Source organism: Poecile atricapillus, chromosome 1 (genome assembly GCF_030490865.1).
Source record: "Poecile atricapillus isolate bPoeAtr1 chromosome 1, bPoeAtr1.hap1, whole genome shotgun sequence".
Taxonomy (NCBI): Eukaryota; Metazoa; Chordata; class Aves; order Passeriformes; family Paridae; genus Poecile; species Poecile atricapillus.
In genome coordinates, this window is record NC_081249.1 from 19,554,208 (window position 1) to 19,571,655 (window position 17,448).

Here is a 17,448-nt window from a genome sequence, read left to right on the forward strand (position 1 = left end):
AAAGAAAGTGACAGAACTGCACTCTTGGGTGAAGGTCTGCTGGCCCAGAGTGTGGATGGCACTATTTAGTTTAAAATAATACTTGAATAGAATACTTACAATACTTGACGTGTTCTTATTGCTGTTTTTCTGTAAGAACTTCTTACAGCACAGGCACATCTCAGAACACAATACTTTAGGCACGCATTCTGCCTTTCTGTGTGGAAAGCATGAGGCTAAGGTTAGACTAAGCTGCATCTGGGCTCTTAATTCTGATGGGTTTATTCCTTCATCTCTTCAGTGCTTCAGCTTTCATATGGAGGTTAAATGAAGTGTGGGAAAAAGAATTTCTTTTGTTTTCCAGAGTTGCTTTTAACTGTTTATACTTGACATTTGTGCTACATTAAAAAATGATCATCTGAAGTTAAACATTCAGCTACATCTATGACATGGTGTATTGATGCTCAGATGCTTTTGTGTTTGTTTGGGTTTTTTTTCTTTCTGTTAATTTTATGTATGGAGAGGTTATAAAACTGTGATTGGTTTCAGCATTGAAACTGGAACAACATTTGTGAACCAAACCCTAGGAAACCAGGATGTGTTGGGGTACCCAGACCACAATATCAGAGCGATTCTGACATATTGGTGGGTCAGAGAGATTCTCTTTGTTGGAACAACCCAGGATATTGAACACCATTTTTACTAACTATTGTTAACATCAGTACCGTGCAAAAGTGGATTTCTTATAGAAGATGGAATCTGACCATGTTTCATTGATGTCAGTGATGATAATCACTTTCATGTCCAAATTTTGCCCATTTCAGTGAGTCTTGGGGATGTATTAAAATGTTTCATGGGGATGTATTAAGAACTGTTCTTTGAACTATGTCCTGCAGCTGAATGAAAGGAGGCACAACTCAAACCACCCTTCATTTTTGACTTGGCATGAGGAATGGAGAGCAGCAGCTTGTTCATGTATTTAGTCTCCTAGTGTCCAAATCCAGCCCTGCTGCAAAGTGCTACAGAGTGTATGAAATTTCATATTTTCACAGTTAGAGGCTACTGTGGCCTTCCCACTGCAGAGGCAGCCACACACTGCCATTCTGTGCCACATCAGTGGCAAGGGATGGCACAAAGGACACACCTGAAGGGTCCCTCCACCCTTCTGGGTCTCAACAGCTGTGACTCTCATGTAGCACCCAACCCCAAAATCTCAGAATATCTGGTACTCTGCTGGAGCCCTGACAACCCTAGAGCCTTCTGATATGTCCCTGTACGTCCAGAGCTGTTATTTCAGCAGTGCCTTGGTTTCCCTTCTGCCCTAAATTTCAAATTCTCATCCATCTACTTAGGTGTAATTACCAGTGAGACAATGAATTCAGTAATAGTTACGATGACATATTCCAGAGATGCTGATATTGTAGTTCTCTATAAGTTTATGATTAGGTGCATATCATTTCTACACATGACAAGTTACTGAACTAAGCTGAAAAAAACTGCTGCACAGGAGAAAGCTCCAAACCCAGTAGGTAGGAGACCATCAGTAAAAATCTACTTGCAGATTCATTCTGGTAAAAGTCCTATGAATCAGTAGAACTGTTAAGTTTGGGTTTCCCAAAAGCTTTCGATTGGAATTGAACTTCTGGTGGAACTTTTTTAGACTGGTTTGGATGGAATGAAAGACTGATTTATCATTTTTTTTAAAACAGGACAAGATGTATTTTAATTTTTCTGACAAATTTCTCTCAGTAGTTTCTTATAAATTACTTGATATAAAGCTGAGTAATAAATTACAGACAAAAATGTGTGGATTTTATTTTACCGTGAAACTTCATCTGGATTAAGTTTTTTAATTAATTTTAAAAATAAGTTTTTTATTTAATCACTTTTTTTTCCAGTGTATAGAAAGGCTTTCTAAACAGAGAAGTTACAGTACACCAGGTTTCCAAAAATTATATTCCTGTAAAAATTTTTTGTTTAAAGGCTAGTGTATCAGTAACCATCAGTAAGATATTTTTCCAGTTCAGAGACTGAATACAATTTCTAAAAAATTAGTATGTGGTTACACAAGTTTTTCATAAAGATTTTGGATCAGTTTGAATTAAACTATGCATATCTTCATTTATTTTCTAATTATTTCCTTATTTTAAGAAATATGTCTTTTATGTAACTGCACTTCCTAAATGCCTCCCAAAATGAGATATTCCTCGGGGGAATTTGTTAGTAATTTTATTCCTATTTCCCAGGAAATGTGAGGGGGAACAAATGGTCCATGAAGTGTGACTTGAAGGACAAGAGATTCAGGCTCTGACAGATTGTATACAGAAACATATATTGCCCAGCTGATGACCCCTTGCTGAGATTGCCTTGCATTGAGTTCCATCTGTTATGGGTGAACCTGGGCTGTTCAAGTTTCTTGGATGGTTTAATCTGTTTCAGTGTTTTGAAGTTTGCGTTGTGTGTTCCACTGTAATGTGGACAAAACAGACAAACTCACTTGAGGATTGATAAGACTCATGTAAAGTGCAGTTGGAAGGACAAAGTTTTCTTGTGCAGGTTTTGGGGTGCCATTTCTGCTACCTGCCTGCCCCCGAGATGTTGCTGTATCCTGCAGCATCTGAAGCTATCAAGGGTTTTGAAGGTTCATACCCATACAAAGGGCAAAGACAAAGTTAGCAAATCAGAAGGCCAAACTCCAAAGAGGGTGACACAAATTCTGACTGAGCCTGTTGGTCAGAGTGGCTGGAGAGGCAGATGGAGATTTGTAAATGTCCTCAGATCTTTGAAGGGCCGTTCAAAGTGAGGACCTCAAACTGGAGCTTTTGAGATTGTGACACATAAGTAATCCCAGTGTTGTTTTCAGATATAATAACCAACTGGATACCAACTAGTTATTCAACAGAAATCAGCATTGAACATTGTACAAAGTGATCTTTAGTCTTACTTCGTCTGTTATTACATGAAATTTCTCTTTTAAGTGAAAGCTTCTGAATATTTTATATACTTTCTATAAATGTACTTGGTTTAGATTAAGCATAGCACCAAAATTAATGTATGTGAAACGATATTAACCTCCAACTAAGTATTTTTTTATGTCTTCATAGGTTTCCCCTGATTTACAGAATGAAGTGCTTATTAGCTTATTAGAGACTGACCCAGATGTTGTAGACTATTTGCTGAGGAGGAAAGCTTCCCAGTCATCGTGAGTAATCTGTTTTTTCATCATCCGTTTTTCTGCTGGGAATTTCTATCTCCCACTGGAAGTGTTCAAAAGGTTCTAGTTTTCCACAGCTCTTCTGCACTGTCTACAGTGGAGTAGAAATATCCTCCCTATTACACAGACTCTGCCAAAGAAATTGTGACTCTTGTACAGCATTTTCTAAAGACAAAACTTGTTTCCCCGATTCAGAGGAAAGATTGTGTTCTGCTGGAGAGAACAGAATGACATGTATATAAAAACATTCAGTGCACTATTATATGACAGGATGTATTTTAGTCATCTGCTGGTTCATGTCTTGGGTTTATTGCAGTCTTCAGTAACTGGAAGCATGTATTCCACTGTCCTTGAAGCACACCCTGGAGTGCCTTAACACCATCACAGTGAGCTGCTTGACCACTCTGTCATTCTTTTCCTATCCTGTATGTGTAGGATGTTGTGAGTAAGCCAACAACAGCAGCCCTGTGGAGACTTCGGATATTATTTAATTTTATGCTTTGTGAAAGATCTGAAGAGTAAAAAAATCACACTGGTCACTATAGCAGTTATGATACATAACATATTCTGACCTTGTGTGTAGTGTATATATGCCTGCACCCTTGTGCCTTAATGCTGTGAGTTTGTACATTCAGATTGACAGGATTTCTGTCTTTCTTATGGGACCACACAGTCATTATCTTTATTCTAGTGAATCCCAATATGACAGACCCAAAAATCACCAAATTCGACAGACTTGCTTTAAGTAATTTTTAAGAGGGTTTCTAGACTCTAAAAACTCTCTGGGACATATTGGACTTTGTCTTCCTGTGTTTGTGGAAAGTGCCTAGTGCATTCAGAATACAATTAAAATTGAATTTGTACAGTCAGTTAGCTATGATTTTTTTTCTCTCCCTCTTAACATTGCATAGTTGGAGGTAATGTAATAGTGTGCCTGGCTTCAAAGGGAAAGGTATAAAAGAAATAGTGTAACTAACATCTTCAGGAAAAGCTTTCTTTAACTATAAAATTTGGAAACAAAAATATGTGCAGAATATATTGAATTGTAAAGGATTTTATTAGTTTGCTAACTTAACCACATGAAGTAGCAAATTATCACAGATCATCTCATTTGGGGTAATTTTCTCTGTGAAATAATTTCAGCTGGTTTGTCTGTCTGACAAGTAACCATGAGTTACTTAGATCACAGTAAGTGCAGGATAGAGGTACATGAGTTGTCTTTTAGACTTGTTTCACATTTGCCAGAAGCCAAGACTACAATTAAGACAGACACTATGACACATGACAAATCATATGACACAAGGTAGTGTGCAGAGACTTCTTCCTTTCAGCCCTTAGTTTGGAATGTTTGTATTATTTCTAACTCAAGCTAATAAGAACTTCATGCTGGATTTCACCATCTATGTAATAAAAAGACACCAAATTGTATCTCACATGTGACTACACATACCAATTGTGCATAAGTTAGTCACAAATCATTATGGATGTAACGGGTAATTGTTAGATCCTTTTTCCTTAATTGACTTTTCCTCAAACTTCCTTACTTTTAGCCAGCCTGCACAGCTACAGGAGAAAAGGCATCTTTTGTGGAAAGCTGGTCACAACTGATAAAAGGCGTTTTGTAAGGAAATGTTCTAAAGCTAAACAGGAACATATAACTACAGTAGTACTTATTTATTGTATTGTCAGTAACAGGCAGATGAAATATCACTGAGATAGGAAAAAATTACTGTCATTTTTTTTCTACTCTGCTGTCACGTAAGTGGTTTACTTTTAATGTTAATGAGGTATGTTTTCACTGTGGTTGCAACTTCTTGGTTAAGATATTCCAGGCAATTAGAGAGAATGTTGCTTAGTGTTATTGCTAGGAGTGTAATGCTCTTAAGAGATTCATGTATTTCACAACATAATCTCAATTTTGAAGCTACAAGTAAGTGTGTTGCTTATTTTTCCTATAAGAAATGTGAGACAGCAGGAGATGTTTGTCTTAATTTCATAAAAAAAGCCTCCACAATATATCCTTATTGTTCTTGGAAATTGCCTGGTCACATATTCAAAATACAAATGTAGATCTGTGGAACAAAAGACTTTAATGTCACATTAATTGCTTTGAAGGTCCTGTTCTGCAATTGCCCTCACATTTCTGCTCTTGCTGTCATTATAAATGCTTTCTTGACTCTGATCTAACAGAGAAAACACAATCTCTTTTCCTCACAGAGGAGGACAAATCAGATGTTCTTCATCTTTCAGTTCATTTAAGAGCTGAGCATTGTGAACAGTGTGTCAGGGAATTTATGGAAGTTGTTCATGGCAAAACGTTAATTACAAATGGCAGCAATTGTGAAGTGTGCTTTTGTTGGTGACTTCCCAATTTTTTGTATGTAGGCTTGATGACAATGGAATTTGGGTTTACAGCTGTAAGATGAAGCATCTTTAAACTAACAAAAAATAAAATTGATTTCTTATTGTTATTTATTGCTTATCATGGTTAGTAGTCCTTTCAGAGTAAATAAGTTTCAAAGTTACAGCATTTTTGGATGTTTTTGGATTATGATAATGAGTTTTAATCCATCCTGATCTGTGACACAAAGATGAAGCCATACAACAGGTCATACAGTATGTGTAAACGCAGTTTTTAAAGCTGCAGAGGCTCCTTGAAACATTGAGCCCTCTACTCTATTACAGTAGCAACCACATCATAATCCCACAGTAATCTGCTTTGTTGGTAGCACCTGTGTTACTCAAATATGTGTGAAAATTACTACTGTGTGCTGCCAAGCCATCACACTGTAAGACTTGCCTCTTGAGGGCATAATTGTTTTCCCACTCAGAAGCATTAAATTAAAAAGAAAAGTGTTTCTGCCAGAAAGAGAAAGGGATTTCCTATTTTGATAACCTTGATGCTAGTAGAAAAGTAGGAATATCCTCAATAGAAACAATTATTGTGATTAACACATTTCCATTTCCACTCATGCAAGTGGATTCTGGTGGACTACATCAATTCATAGAAAGATACCTGTTGCTTTGGAATCTGAAATTGTATTTTTAAATTCATGTGGCATAGGTTCCCTCTGCTGCTTTCAAGTCTTTTAATTGGTACTTAGCCACTTGTAAAATCTTTTCTTTAACATAGTTCAAAACCCCTGGAAAATACTTGCCTTCCCATTCCTCACATTTGATTACACATAATCATCTATTATTCTTCGTGGGGACCATAATCTGCCCTTCCTCATATACTGCATATAGAGGAGTGGGTATCTTGCACAGTATTTATGTTTGCCTTCCAATTTAGTTTCTCCCCAGTGAGTGGGTAGAGAATCTCACTAACCAAGGGAAGAAGGATTTTGAATTGTTGTAAACATCCGTTTGCTAATGAACTCAAACAATAAAGCAAACATATGCAAAACTTTCATTTTAAGGGATTTGTAAGAATTTGTTCTTTATTTGCAAAGAGCAAACCAAAGTCTTCTTGCAAGTTGTTTTATTTTCTTTGTGAAGCTGCATATGTATGAGTTCAATTTCCTGCTTCTAAGTATTTAATGTTGATGGTGTCTTGCAGTAAGATTGACATAGTCCACAGCAGTTCCTTTGATTTTTAAAGGTATTTTGCTTAAATAGATTTGAAAGTGATATTTTACATGTATATAAAAAATAGTATGGTCTTACCAGCCAAAACTGTAAATCAGTTTAGAAACTTGAATGTTTGAATCTTTCCAAAGATTTGAAAGTTTGCATTCGGGTAAATTTTTAGCAGGAGCTCTGTCTTAAGAAGAGGTAGACTATAACAGATCATTGAAGGTAAGACATGAAATCAGTGTTTCACAAAGCTCAAGTTTATGTTCCCACATTCTTTCATTTCCATTTCCCTTATTCCTTGTGTTACCTTGCCACGGCTAAGTGCTGGTTTACCTCTCTCTGTGCCCGTGCAGCACAGTTAGGTTTTGATGCTGCAAAGATTTACATGCAATAAACCTTACTGTTTAGATGGCATTCAGTCTGGAAGGGTGGAAAGAGGCACATTTGGTCATAGGAAACCTGCAGATATCAACATTTCCCCCCTTTTCTAGGAGGTCCTTCTAGTTCTTCTGAAAATCCCAAGACATTGCTTAAATCTCATATCACTGCACAAGGGTTTTTAGGACTTAGAAGCTTAGAAAGAAAGAATCAAGTGGCAAGAAAAGAGAAGTTTTGTGATAGAATTAAACATACTTAAAAAACTATAGTTCTTCAGTGTGTGTCTGTTTATAGATTAATTTACTTTGGACTCATGTTCAGATAAGAAGTTGACATGAGAAGTTATTTAATTGAGGGCTTTTTTTTTTTTTTTAAATGACTCCCCAGCATTACCATGCTGCTCTGGGAAGCCTGTGACAGAGCAGCTTTGCCAAATGGCAGCTCGGTTTCTTGAGTTTGCCTCAGTTTAACTCCAGCCATGGTTTTATCACTGAGAGTTACTGAGGAGTAACATTAATTAATTAATTCCCAATTTATGGTTGCTTTCATACTGAAAAAAAAAAAAAGGAATATTGAATAACAGAATGACCATACTGTCAATTGTATATATTGTAGTTTTTGGGACATGCGATATGTAAATCAGCTGGGATAAAAACAGCAGCTTGAAAGTGATGTTAAGTTCTGTCATTAGTTCTGTATTAATATTTACTATGCTGTGGCTAGCTGTGTGTTTTCTTGATTTTCTTTCTTCAGTTTTTTTTATTTGTCTGGAAAGAGGGCTACTGTTCCATAGAGAGAAATGAATTTTGGCTGCTCAGCTACATTCAAGCTGTCTTTGAATTTGACTATGTAGAGGGCTGACCATTTTCAAACATTTACAGGAATGAGCCTCTGTTGTATCATGTTTAACAAGTACAGATATTAATGAGAGGTCACTGAAAGAAGTGTTTGACTCAGGAGAAACAAAAGATAAGCATCTATGAAACAAAGGTCTCAAAGAAATGAGAAATGACTAATAGAAATATAAGTTAGCGAGGAACAACAGGAAAAAAAGTTATGTTTGTTTACAGAGTAGTTCTACATGTTCTTTGTGATATTCAGTGACTCACAGCCTGCCTCCTACCTGCACAACAAACTGGAACAGTTCAAGAAATCTCCATCAATGTTCCCAGCACATTTCAAAAATTTGCCTCTCTGACCTTTGCCTGTACTTAGGTGGGAGTTGTATTTGTCTTTTCTTGGTGAAATTAAAGGCAGTTTATGTTGTTGGTGGTGTGAAGGTGAAAAGGTAAAAGAAGTTATAGAAGGTATCAGTTGTTTGATGCCCCAGTCATAAGTACAGTAAATACATCTGATTGTCCTCTGTAGAATATTTACCTTCTTAAGAAGAGGATCATTTTCATAGTGTGAAAGGCAAGCTGAGTGCTTGATTTCTCTGTGTAGAACTTCAGAATAAAATAATTTATTTTAGCATGCTGCTAAGCGTCAAACTAATCTGCCCTATCATGCCTTCAGCTTTATTGTTGCCACAAGCTACATTGTCAAGGTAACATAAGGAATTGATTCACTGCTTAGTTTCTTCTGGTTTACTGTACAGTTGTGTGGGTTTTTTGTTGTTTTCTTTCTTGACAGCAACATCTTTTGATTTTGAGTGGCCTCTGCTGGCCACTTCATGGCAAAAGTTTTACTCATGGAAAATTCACCTCAATAACTGTTTCTGAAGTGTTTTCATTTCAGCAGCTGTGACCATTTTCGTGTGTTTGATTTTATCTGTGTGACTGTAGAATCATAGAATGGTTGGGTTGGAAGGGATCTTAAAAGTAATCTAGTTCCAAACCCCCTGCCATGGCCAGGAACACCTTTCACTAGACCAGATTGTTCACAGCCCCTTCCAACCTGGCCTTGATGTCAAACTGCACCTGTAACTGTGAACATGAAGCATTTTTTTATTAACAGTAGTTTGTTCATCAAAATTTCCTAGGAGCCCTGAGATGCTGCGGTCAGAAGGTTCCTACTCCACAGGAGAAAGACATTCTTCCACAGACTCCAACAAAGCTTCCAGTGGTGATGTCTCCCCTTACGACAACAACTCCCCAGTGCTGTCTGAGCGCTCACTGGTGGCAATGCAAGAAGAAATTGCCCACAGCCCAGATAAGCTGTACAAGGTTCCTGAGCAGTACTCACTGGTTGGACACTTGCAAACTAAGCCAAAGGAGAACTCTTCTACATCACAGGCTGGAAAAGGTATAGTGCATCCTGCTGCATCATGCTTAGTGAGTGAACTAATTGAAAAGTGACAGATTTGTATTATCAGTTACCAGGATTTGAGGAGCAATAGTGTAAATAACCTTATAAAAAAGAAATGACAGGCCAATATCCTTTTCTTAATTGAGCCTAAAAGGATCTGTGCTGAGTCCTCATTAGCTCAGCCAGCTGTCAGGGTTGCTTTTGGTATGGGACTTCTCAAAATTTGGAGATATTATTTAGGAAAATAGAACTTTGTACTTGTAGTTTTTCAGCCTGTCTGTGACAGCATGGCAAAGTCTATTCCTGATTCATGGGACTGTAATACCTACAAGGTTATGGTCCAGGTTTTGGAAAAAGCTGAGATTTCAAGATTTCAGGCACAAACTTTCTCCAGTTGTAAAGAATGATCTCAACACCCTCTCACTGGAAAACGCAGCTGAGCTGCACAGCTTTACATCTGCAACCAATTACACACTGAGCAATATTAGTGCAGGGATCCATTATTGCCAAAGCTACCTGAGAAGTGCGTACCTGAATGATTTCTTTGGTAAAGAAGTTTTAAACTAATAGCACACCAGCACTTCGAGATGCTTTTCCTATAAATATATATATATATAAAATTATCATCATGAAATTTATGCTTAGTGAGCCAAACTTTAGGAACTTTAATGCTTAGGGATGCATATAAGTGTTTGGTGGTATTTTTAATACCACTTAATTTCAGATGTACTGCCTAGGCACTTAATTCCCTTTGGAATTAATGGGATTTAGAGTAATATCTGAATGATATGCTTTATAAATGTCAATTGGAATTTATCTTCTGTATGCAACATCTAAATTTCTGAACAGGTTTAAGAATTTGGTAAGATTTCTATTAAGTTATGAACAGGAAATTACGTGAAGTTTTATCGTATTAACCATCTTTTGGACTTTAATATGCATCTCAAAGATGTTGGGTCATGAGAAATTAGGAGATTTCTCTACTGACTAGAGGAATCTAGGTAAGACTGGCAGCATCCTTGGGTTGATAGTGACCCTTGGGGCTGGGGCTGCCTGAGGGTGCTTTGTCAGCAATTACCTTTGTGGGACCAAATCCCCCTGTTCTTGTTCAAAATGCCTCAGTGCAGCACACAGGTATTGGGTCATTGGGTCATTAAGAAAAATAATATACATGTCTATTGTTAATTGGATAAGAATGAGTATGAAGATAAAAGAACTGCATGGTTCAGGGGCATTTTGGGCATTCAAAGCCAAAGTGAGACACAAAGTAAGCTACAAGGCCATTCTGTACCATCAGGAAGAAAATGAGCCAGGTTGCAGTGAATTAAACTTGTGCACAAAGTCTGGAGAGACCTGCCAAGTTCTGTGATAACATCCTAATAAACACGAGAAACAAGATCCTAACAGGCTTTGGAATTTTTGTCCTGACCTGGAGGACTGTGATAAGCGGGACTCCCCGTGAGGGAATATCCCCAAGGAGCTCAGCTCAGAGAAGCTGAGAAATCCAGGAGTAAAAAGAGGTGCAGAAGAAGCACAGCAGCAGAATCAGAAGAGAAAAAAGAAACAAAAAGAATTTTTAAAAATTTACACACAGTACTCTAGGGGGGTCTCACACATGAGATGCTCCTGTTAGGTACACAGTGAAGGTGCCGCTGGATGTTAATGGTTCTGATACATTACATAAGGTTTTACCTTTCTGTTTGTATATTTCTAAATAATGCCTTTAAGAGGATTGATTCATCATCTTTTCCCTCCTCTCACTGCTGTTTAGATGTTTCTGAAGATCATTTTGATATCTGGGGCACTTGGCATTCAACGCTGAAAAGTGGCTGCAAAGATCCAGTAATCACAGGTCAGTAATTTCTCACTTTTAAAGCCCAAATCTAGCAAAGAAAAATCCAATTACTTGTTTTCAAGAAATCACAGTGAAACCAATAGGAGACTTCACATTGTCCAGAGCTAGACTTTTAAAATGTGACTTAAGTAGAATATAGAGGAACACAATGTTCAGTGGAATACAGAAAACAGGAACATTTCAAACTATCAAATATAATTTAAAAAGTAATTTTAAAATTGCTTCAAGAAATAGTTTTAAATTTTTCTAGAATTCATAGAATCAGAACCATAGACTGATAAGAGTTAGAAGGGACCTTAAGGATCATCTAATCCCAATCCCCCTCCCTTGGGCAGGGACATTTTCAACTAAACTGGGTTGCTCAAGGCCTTATCCAGCCTGACCTTGAACACTGCCAGGGTTGGGGCATCCCCAGGCTCTCTGAGCAACCTGTTCCAGTGCTTAACCACCTTCACAGAAAAACTTTCTTCTTCATATTCCTGAATTTCCCCTCTTTCAATTTGTACCCATTATTCCTTGTGCTATCACTACAGTTCCTGATGAAGAGCTCCTCTCTGGTTTCCCTGCCAGCCCCCTTCAGATACTGAAAGATGCTATGATTTTCTGTGCAATCTTCTCCAGGCTGAACAGCCCCAACTTTCTCAGCCTGTCTCAGCCCCCATCCCTCTTCCACAGTGTGATGCAAGGGGAGAGCAGTAGCTTGTTGCATGCCACATGAATGGTCCTGCAGACTCACGTTGTGTTTCTGACTCTATGCCCAGGTTCTTACGGGAACATTTATGAAAGCAGCTCACTGCGCCCCGGACAGTGCTCTCTTTCCCAGGGGAACCTGGCCGTGCATTCCCCTCGGTGGCAGGGCAGCTCCTCGGAACTGGACAGCGGCAGGCAGGTCATGCGGAGGAGCCAGACGACAGCTGCCATTCCCGAGTGTCAGCTCCAGCCCGCAGTGCCTCGAGTGTGCAGTAACCCACACAGTCAGGCTGGCTGCACGAGTTCAGACCTGCCCCACTCCAAGTCGGAGCAGCACTTGACTTTGAGCAGTGTGGAGGACCTCAGTGAGCACGACTCGAATGTGGGTTGTTTGCAAAGCACAGCCAAGCCCTCCTACAGGAAAGAGCGGCCTCCACCCCCTTACCCAGGCCCAGCAAAAACAAGCTCTGCGTTGCCGCAGCGGCCGAGCGTTTCTTCAGCGCTGCACTCCTTGTGGAGACTTCAACGCCCAGAGAAAAGTTCGAGAGCAGCTGGGGGGCCACCAGGCAGAGCCCCTGACCAGGCCACCTCCAGGCAGGAGCAGCTGGCCCCGCACACACAAGCGGGTCACCACTATTCCACAGCAGCTCACAGCCACAACAGTAAGAGCGTTTCAGAGGCGGACTGGAATGAATGGCAAAGGGAGAGGTGGCAGATTTGGGAGCTGTTATCAGCTGACAACCCTGATGCCCTCCCAGAAACCCTTGTATGATCTGACTGTGGAGCTGCTGCTCATACCCCTGCCTCCGTCTCACAGGAAAACCACGGTGACATTGGAAAACAGGAGGGCTTGTTTGTTTTATACCAACTGAATTGCATATACTTTTTTAAAAACTTTGTTCACTTTAATTTCTCAACAGAACTGTCAAGCAGTTAATTTACAAATTCCATATGTTCCTGTTTTTCAGCAAGCTTTTGAGAAAAAAACAAGGTGAAAACTTTAGTGTAATAACTCTGTATGCATATGCTGTGTATATGATAAAACTGTTGCTTTGATGTTGCTAAAAATGTATTTATATATCTGCAGTTTTGATGATTGTATATTCTGTAATGGGTATTGTATGATAATCATGTTATGTTTTCATATACAGATGTCAATCAATCATGACTGCTTTTTTTAAAAAAATCACTGCACTTACATTACCATGATATGCATTGGAATTCTATAGAAAGTGCACAAGCTGGTTTCTGTGCTTATATATATATATATTAAAAAAAAAGCTGTTAAAGGGGAAAGTTGTACTTCTTTTCACTGCCTTTTGAAAAACACTAAAACAAAGTGGAACATGAAAAGCCATATATTTTATAAGGGTAGTAGTGAGCTTAGAGGGGAAAATACAAAATATTTTTTTCTTACACATATGTTTGCAAAAAACTTTAAAATTTGATACAAGATTGTAAAAGTATTTTTTTAGATTCTGGTAGGAAGCAGCTCAGAGAATCCAGGAACAACATTGTGCCTAAACCAATGAAGTACATAGTGCAAAGTCTACCCTCCCATTCTAAAGGAAAACCAATGTTATATATGCAGGATATAATATATATATTTATAAATGTATGATTTTATGTATTGTTTTAAAACAATAAACTGGAATCCAAATTTTAGAAAACCAAACCTAATAAATTGAGATGCACTGAGGAAGAACATGGCTTTTCCTTTAAAATAACAAAGCTCCAGCATTAAGAAAGTGAGAGAAAGGAAAAAGGTGCAGACAGACACATGAAAAGGAGTCAAGTAGAGTTTCAGAAATGAGCATGACATTTGGAGAAGCTCAGAACTTTGAGAAACTGTGTTTCTATAAATATTGTGCCAAAGCCTGGGTCAGTCACACTTCCCCGGTAGCTGTACATTGCGTTGTGTTCGATGTTGCTGTTCTATACGCGTTGTTTTTCAGCTGCAGAGCCCTTCCTGGGCAGCGGGTGGCAATGTACTGCAGCGTTCCAGAGAAATTCCTTCTTAGCGCTCCATAAGGAAAAGTGTATCATATCCCAAAGAATTTTATAAAACATATTAGTCTTAATTTTAATGAATTTGAAGACTTATTCAGTGATGTTGTCTTTAAGCTCTATCTTGTGCCATAATGATGGAATAAAAAGCTAAGTAAAACAATGAGCATACTTTTGCTCCTTTTTTTTTTTTTTTTGTAAGTAAAGTTTATGGGATATTGATGTGTTTATATTATATTCTTGAGTGTCTCTATCAAAAAAATCTAAAAGGCATAGGAGCTTAAAGGCCACCTTCAAATGCAGCTTAAATTTACAAGATTCAAGGTTTTACTTTAGTATGAGGCTTAAAATCCATCATATAAAGAGTCCTTCCCCTCATATCTCTATTTCTCATTGTATCTCCATTTTCCAAGTAAGGTTATAAGATAAAAGCACCAAGCCAGTCCTGCCAAAGGGGCAGGATTTGGACTTTGACTGTTGTAGCTCTTTTTATGCAGAATAAATGTCATTCTCTTTTGGTAGTTGCAAGGCTTTTCCAAATGTTATCATGCTATGAGACTCAATAGGAAAAGGTTCTTGTGTGTTCCTTGTTGCAGCAGCTCTGTATCAATTTATTCCAAAATAAAGGCAGTCCACCCCAAATTGAAATCACTGTGGAATATAAGGAAAGACAAAAATGAGCTCTTACAATCTTTACTATTTCATCTTGTCTCAGTATTATTCCAGGCTTGATACAGATTTGCTACAGGAAATTACCTCCTAAGTAGTCCCCAAAACCAGTCATAGTGTAAATCTTGCTGCAGAAGATGCTGTATTCAGTAGAGGTCCATCTCTTCATTTTAAACCCTTCTAAGTACAGGAGCACCTGCACCCTTTCTAGTGAAAGATGACTGAGGATTACTCAGCATTATGAAGACATTGCCTTTTGCCACTCCTTCTCCCTGTATGTATTTATATATATATTTATCTGTGTATTACCCTATTCTGTTTATCAATAGAAGATGAGAACAAAAGGCAAGACAAAAGATCACTGCTGGAGCACAGCCTTGTGTGCACACATTTAAATAGATTGTCATGTGGAAGAGAAGAGATACAAAATAAATTGCAGTAAATTAAAGTAATACTTCCAGGATTACATAATTTCTGTAATTTTCATTTGAACAGGGCCGAGCAGAATTATCACAAGCAGGTTAAGAATGTAATTTTTAGTTGTAAGTCTTTCCAGGCTGAAATCAGTGACATAATTTTTTATGCTTTTATGTATTTCACAAGAAAAGTAGCCATGAAAGCTTGTTTCTAGTTTTATGTTGGGTTATAGATCTGTGTGGGATATCCCATTTTAGATCTCTGAATGAACCTATGACACAATGCTTTTGAATACCCATAAAACTCATTTTACAGGGAAAGTCTCTAGTGTAAGGATATTGAATCTTTGACTCTCTTGCTTGGGAGGAAGATTCCTGTCTTAGCAAAGACTGTGGGCCTTTGCTTTAATGAAGAGTGTGATAGAGAAGGCCTTCTGGAGGTCTTGAGGCCTTTAGGCAAACTCAGTTTCCTTCCCATCACTTCTTATCACACCACACTTGTTCACATCTAGGATTGTAAATAAACCACTTTCCCCTCCAGGGCTGAATTACCTCTCTCAGGAGGTGTCTCCCAGCTGGGATGAGGGGTGTGCTGCACTCACAGGTGAACCCAGGAGAGATGGGATGTGGGTGCTCCAAGGACAGGGTGCCTTCAGGTTGCCCATGGGGCAGGGGTTGTGTTTCTGCAGAAACAAAAAAATGCAAGGATTCAGTACAGCTCTAGGTACAAGCCAGATGTGGTAAGGAACCTGTCAGCCAGGGGAGAAAGAAATTACAGACTTTAAAACACTACTTTAAAGATTACTGTTGCTGCCATCTTTTAAAACAAGCTGTGGCTGCACTGTTGTGTTGTGTATTCTAAGACCATGCTCCTCAGCTGAAGGGTCTGCACCTTCTCCCTCTTCCCCAGCTTACTATCCCATCCCTTATACCAGCTCATGGAGTGGTGGGAGGAGTTCCAGGGCTTGTTGGTCTGGCTGAAACTTGTCCAGAGCAAGGAACACATAAAATTCAGGTGGCTTAGAGGCTCTCACAAGTGGTGGGCGTGGGGGAGGAGGAGAGCAGGACTGGCTTCTCTGCCAGGTGCTCCAGTGAGCCCTGTCAGGTGCTTGAGCAGCCTGGAGGCTCCTGCAGGCAGGAGCCCAGCCAAGCACTTGTGGCTCTGAGATACACACCTGAGCCAGTCCAGCTGCTGCCTTGGGTACACGAATCTCGAGCACTCTGCTGTCTGCATTGGGACCCCAAGCTATGCCACCATGGCATAGATAAGTGCCACTCAGAACTTCTCTGCTGTTGAAATGGTGAGGTTCAGTGGGCTGGAAATTGTGGTTGTATGGTGTAGGGAGGGAGGCATTACCTGGTTTTTCAGTGGTTTAGTTGTTTCACAGGTATTGGTTGAGGTCAGAAATCTCAATTCCAGCCCTTCTGGAGCACCAGCTTGTCGTGCATTGCTGGTCTGACAGAGGATCAGAGACTTCTTTCTCCTCTGGGAAACACACAGGATGTCTGAGTTTCATCTTGCTCCTCTCTCTTTCCCTCTTTCCTGCCCTTCTTTTTGTATTAATTAAATTAACAAAAAAAAAAAAAAAAAAGGAAAGAAAAAAACCAATAGCTCCATTGTGTAATACTTAACCTTACAGAGCTGCAAAGCAATAGAGATGGTTCTCAGTTGCATTAAAGAGTATTTTGACGTCAATAAGTCCTTTTGCATCACTGGGAACTGCAAAGCACTGCTGCACTACAGTTGCTGCAGGGGAAAGTATCTCCAGTCACACAGTGCTGCAGAGACCACAGAGCTATTCAAGGCATGTAGACACTCAGGCTACTAGGTCATAAAATGCACCATCTCTAAGAATAGCATTAATTTGATTTTTTTCTGAAGTGCAAAGCATCACAAAAGGTGGTATCTGCATCTGGAAAAGTAACTCACAGGCTCCCTTTTTATTCAGTGGAAAGAAGTGGGTATTTCTGTACCACCTTGATACAGCCTACACGTGTCTTTCTTTGAAGGACAGTCTCTTTTGAAGGGCTGGTTACTAGAAGAGCCTATTTTTTCCTGCTATATAAAGGGAGCCTAAATAAGTCACCCAAATATGGTAACCCTCCAAGTCTGTTGGAGTGAATCCCACCCTGAGGGTCTAGTAAAACAGAAGATGGATGGTGAATCACACCTGGAAAACACAGGTTTCCAGCTCCTAGGAAAAGTGAAATTTACCCAGAGGCCTCAGCATTGTGGTTCCTATGTGAAGCTGGAACTACTGGGGCTGGCAGAGTCAGTGTTGCTCCAGGGGGCCTGGGCACAGTCAACTCTGTGAGAAATACAGGTTTTTTGCAAAGTGAGAGAAAGACACTGCCTGGTCTGGAATTTCACCTGTTTTGTTTTGTGACTGGTTGGTTGGTTTGTTTTTAAGCTGGAT

General features: G+C 39.1%; 1 protein-coding gene across 4 annotated transcripts in view; it reads left to right on the forward strand.

The window, feature by feature from the left end:
- Positions 1-14,578, forward strand: part of ARHGAP6 (Rho GTPase activating protein 6) — a 314,313-nt gene extending 299,735 nt beyond the window's left edge. For all 4 annotated transcript variants that reach the window (XM_058827263.1, XM_058827270.1, XM_058827278.1 and 1 more), the window contains 4 exons: positions 3,084-3,181; positions 9,129-9,391; positions 11,166-11,246; positions 12,011-14,578. In XM_058827263.1, coding sequence (XP_058683246.1) covers positions 3,084-3,181; positions 9,129-9,391; positions 11,166-11,246; positions 12,011-12,711 — 1,143 coding nt within the window. In that variant the 3' untranslated portion in view covers positions 12,712-14,578. The remainder of the gene's footprint in view (positions 1-3,083; positions 3,182-9,128; positions 9,392-11,165; positions 11,247-12,010) is intronic.
- Positions 14,579-17,448: the final 2,870 nt, after the last annotated feature.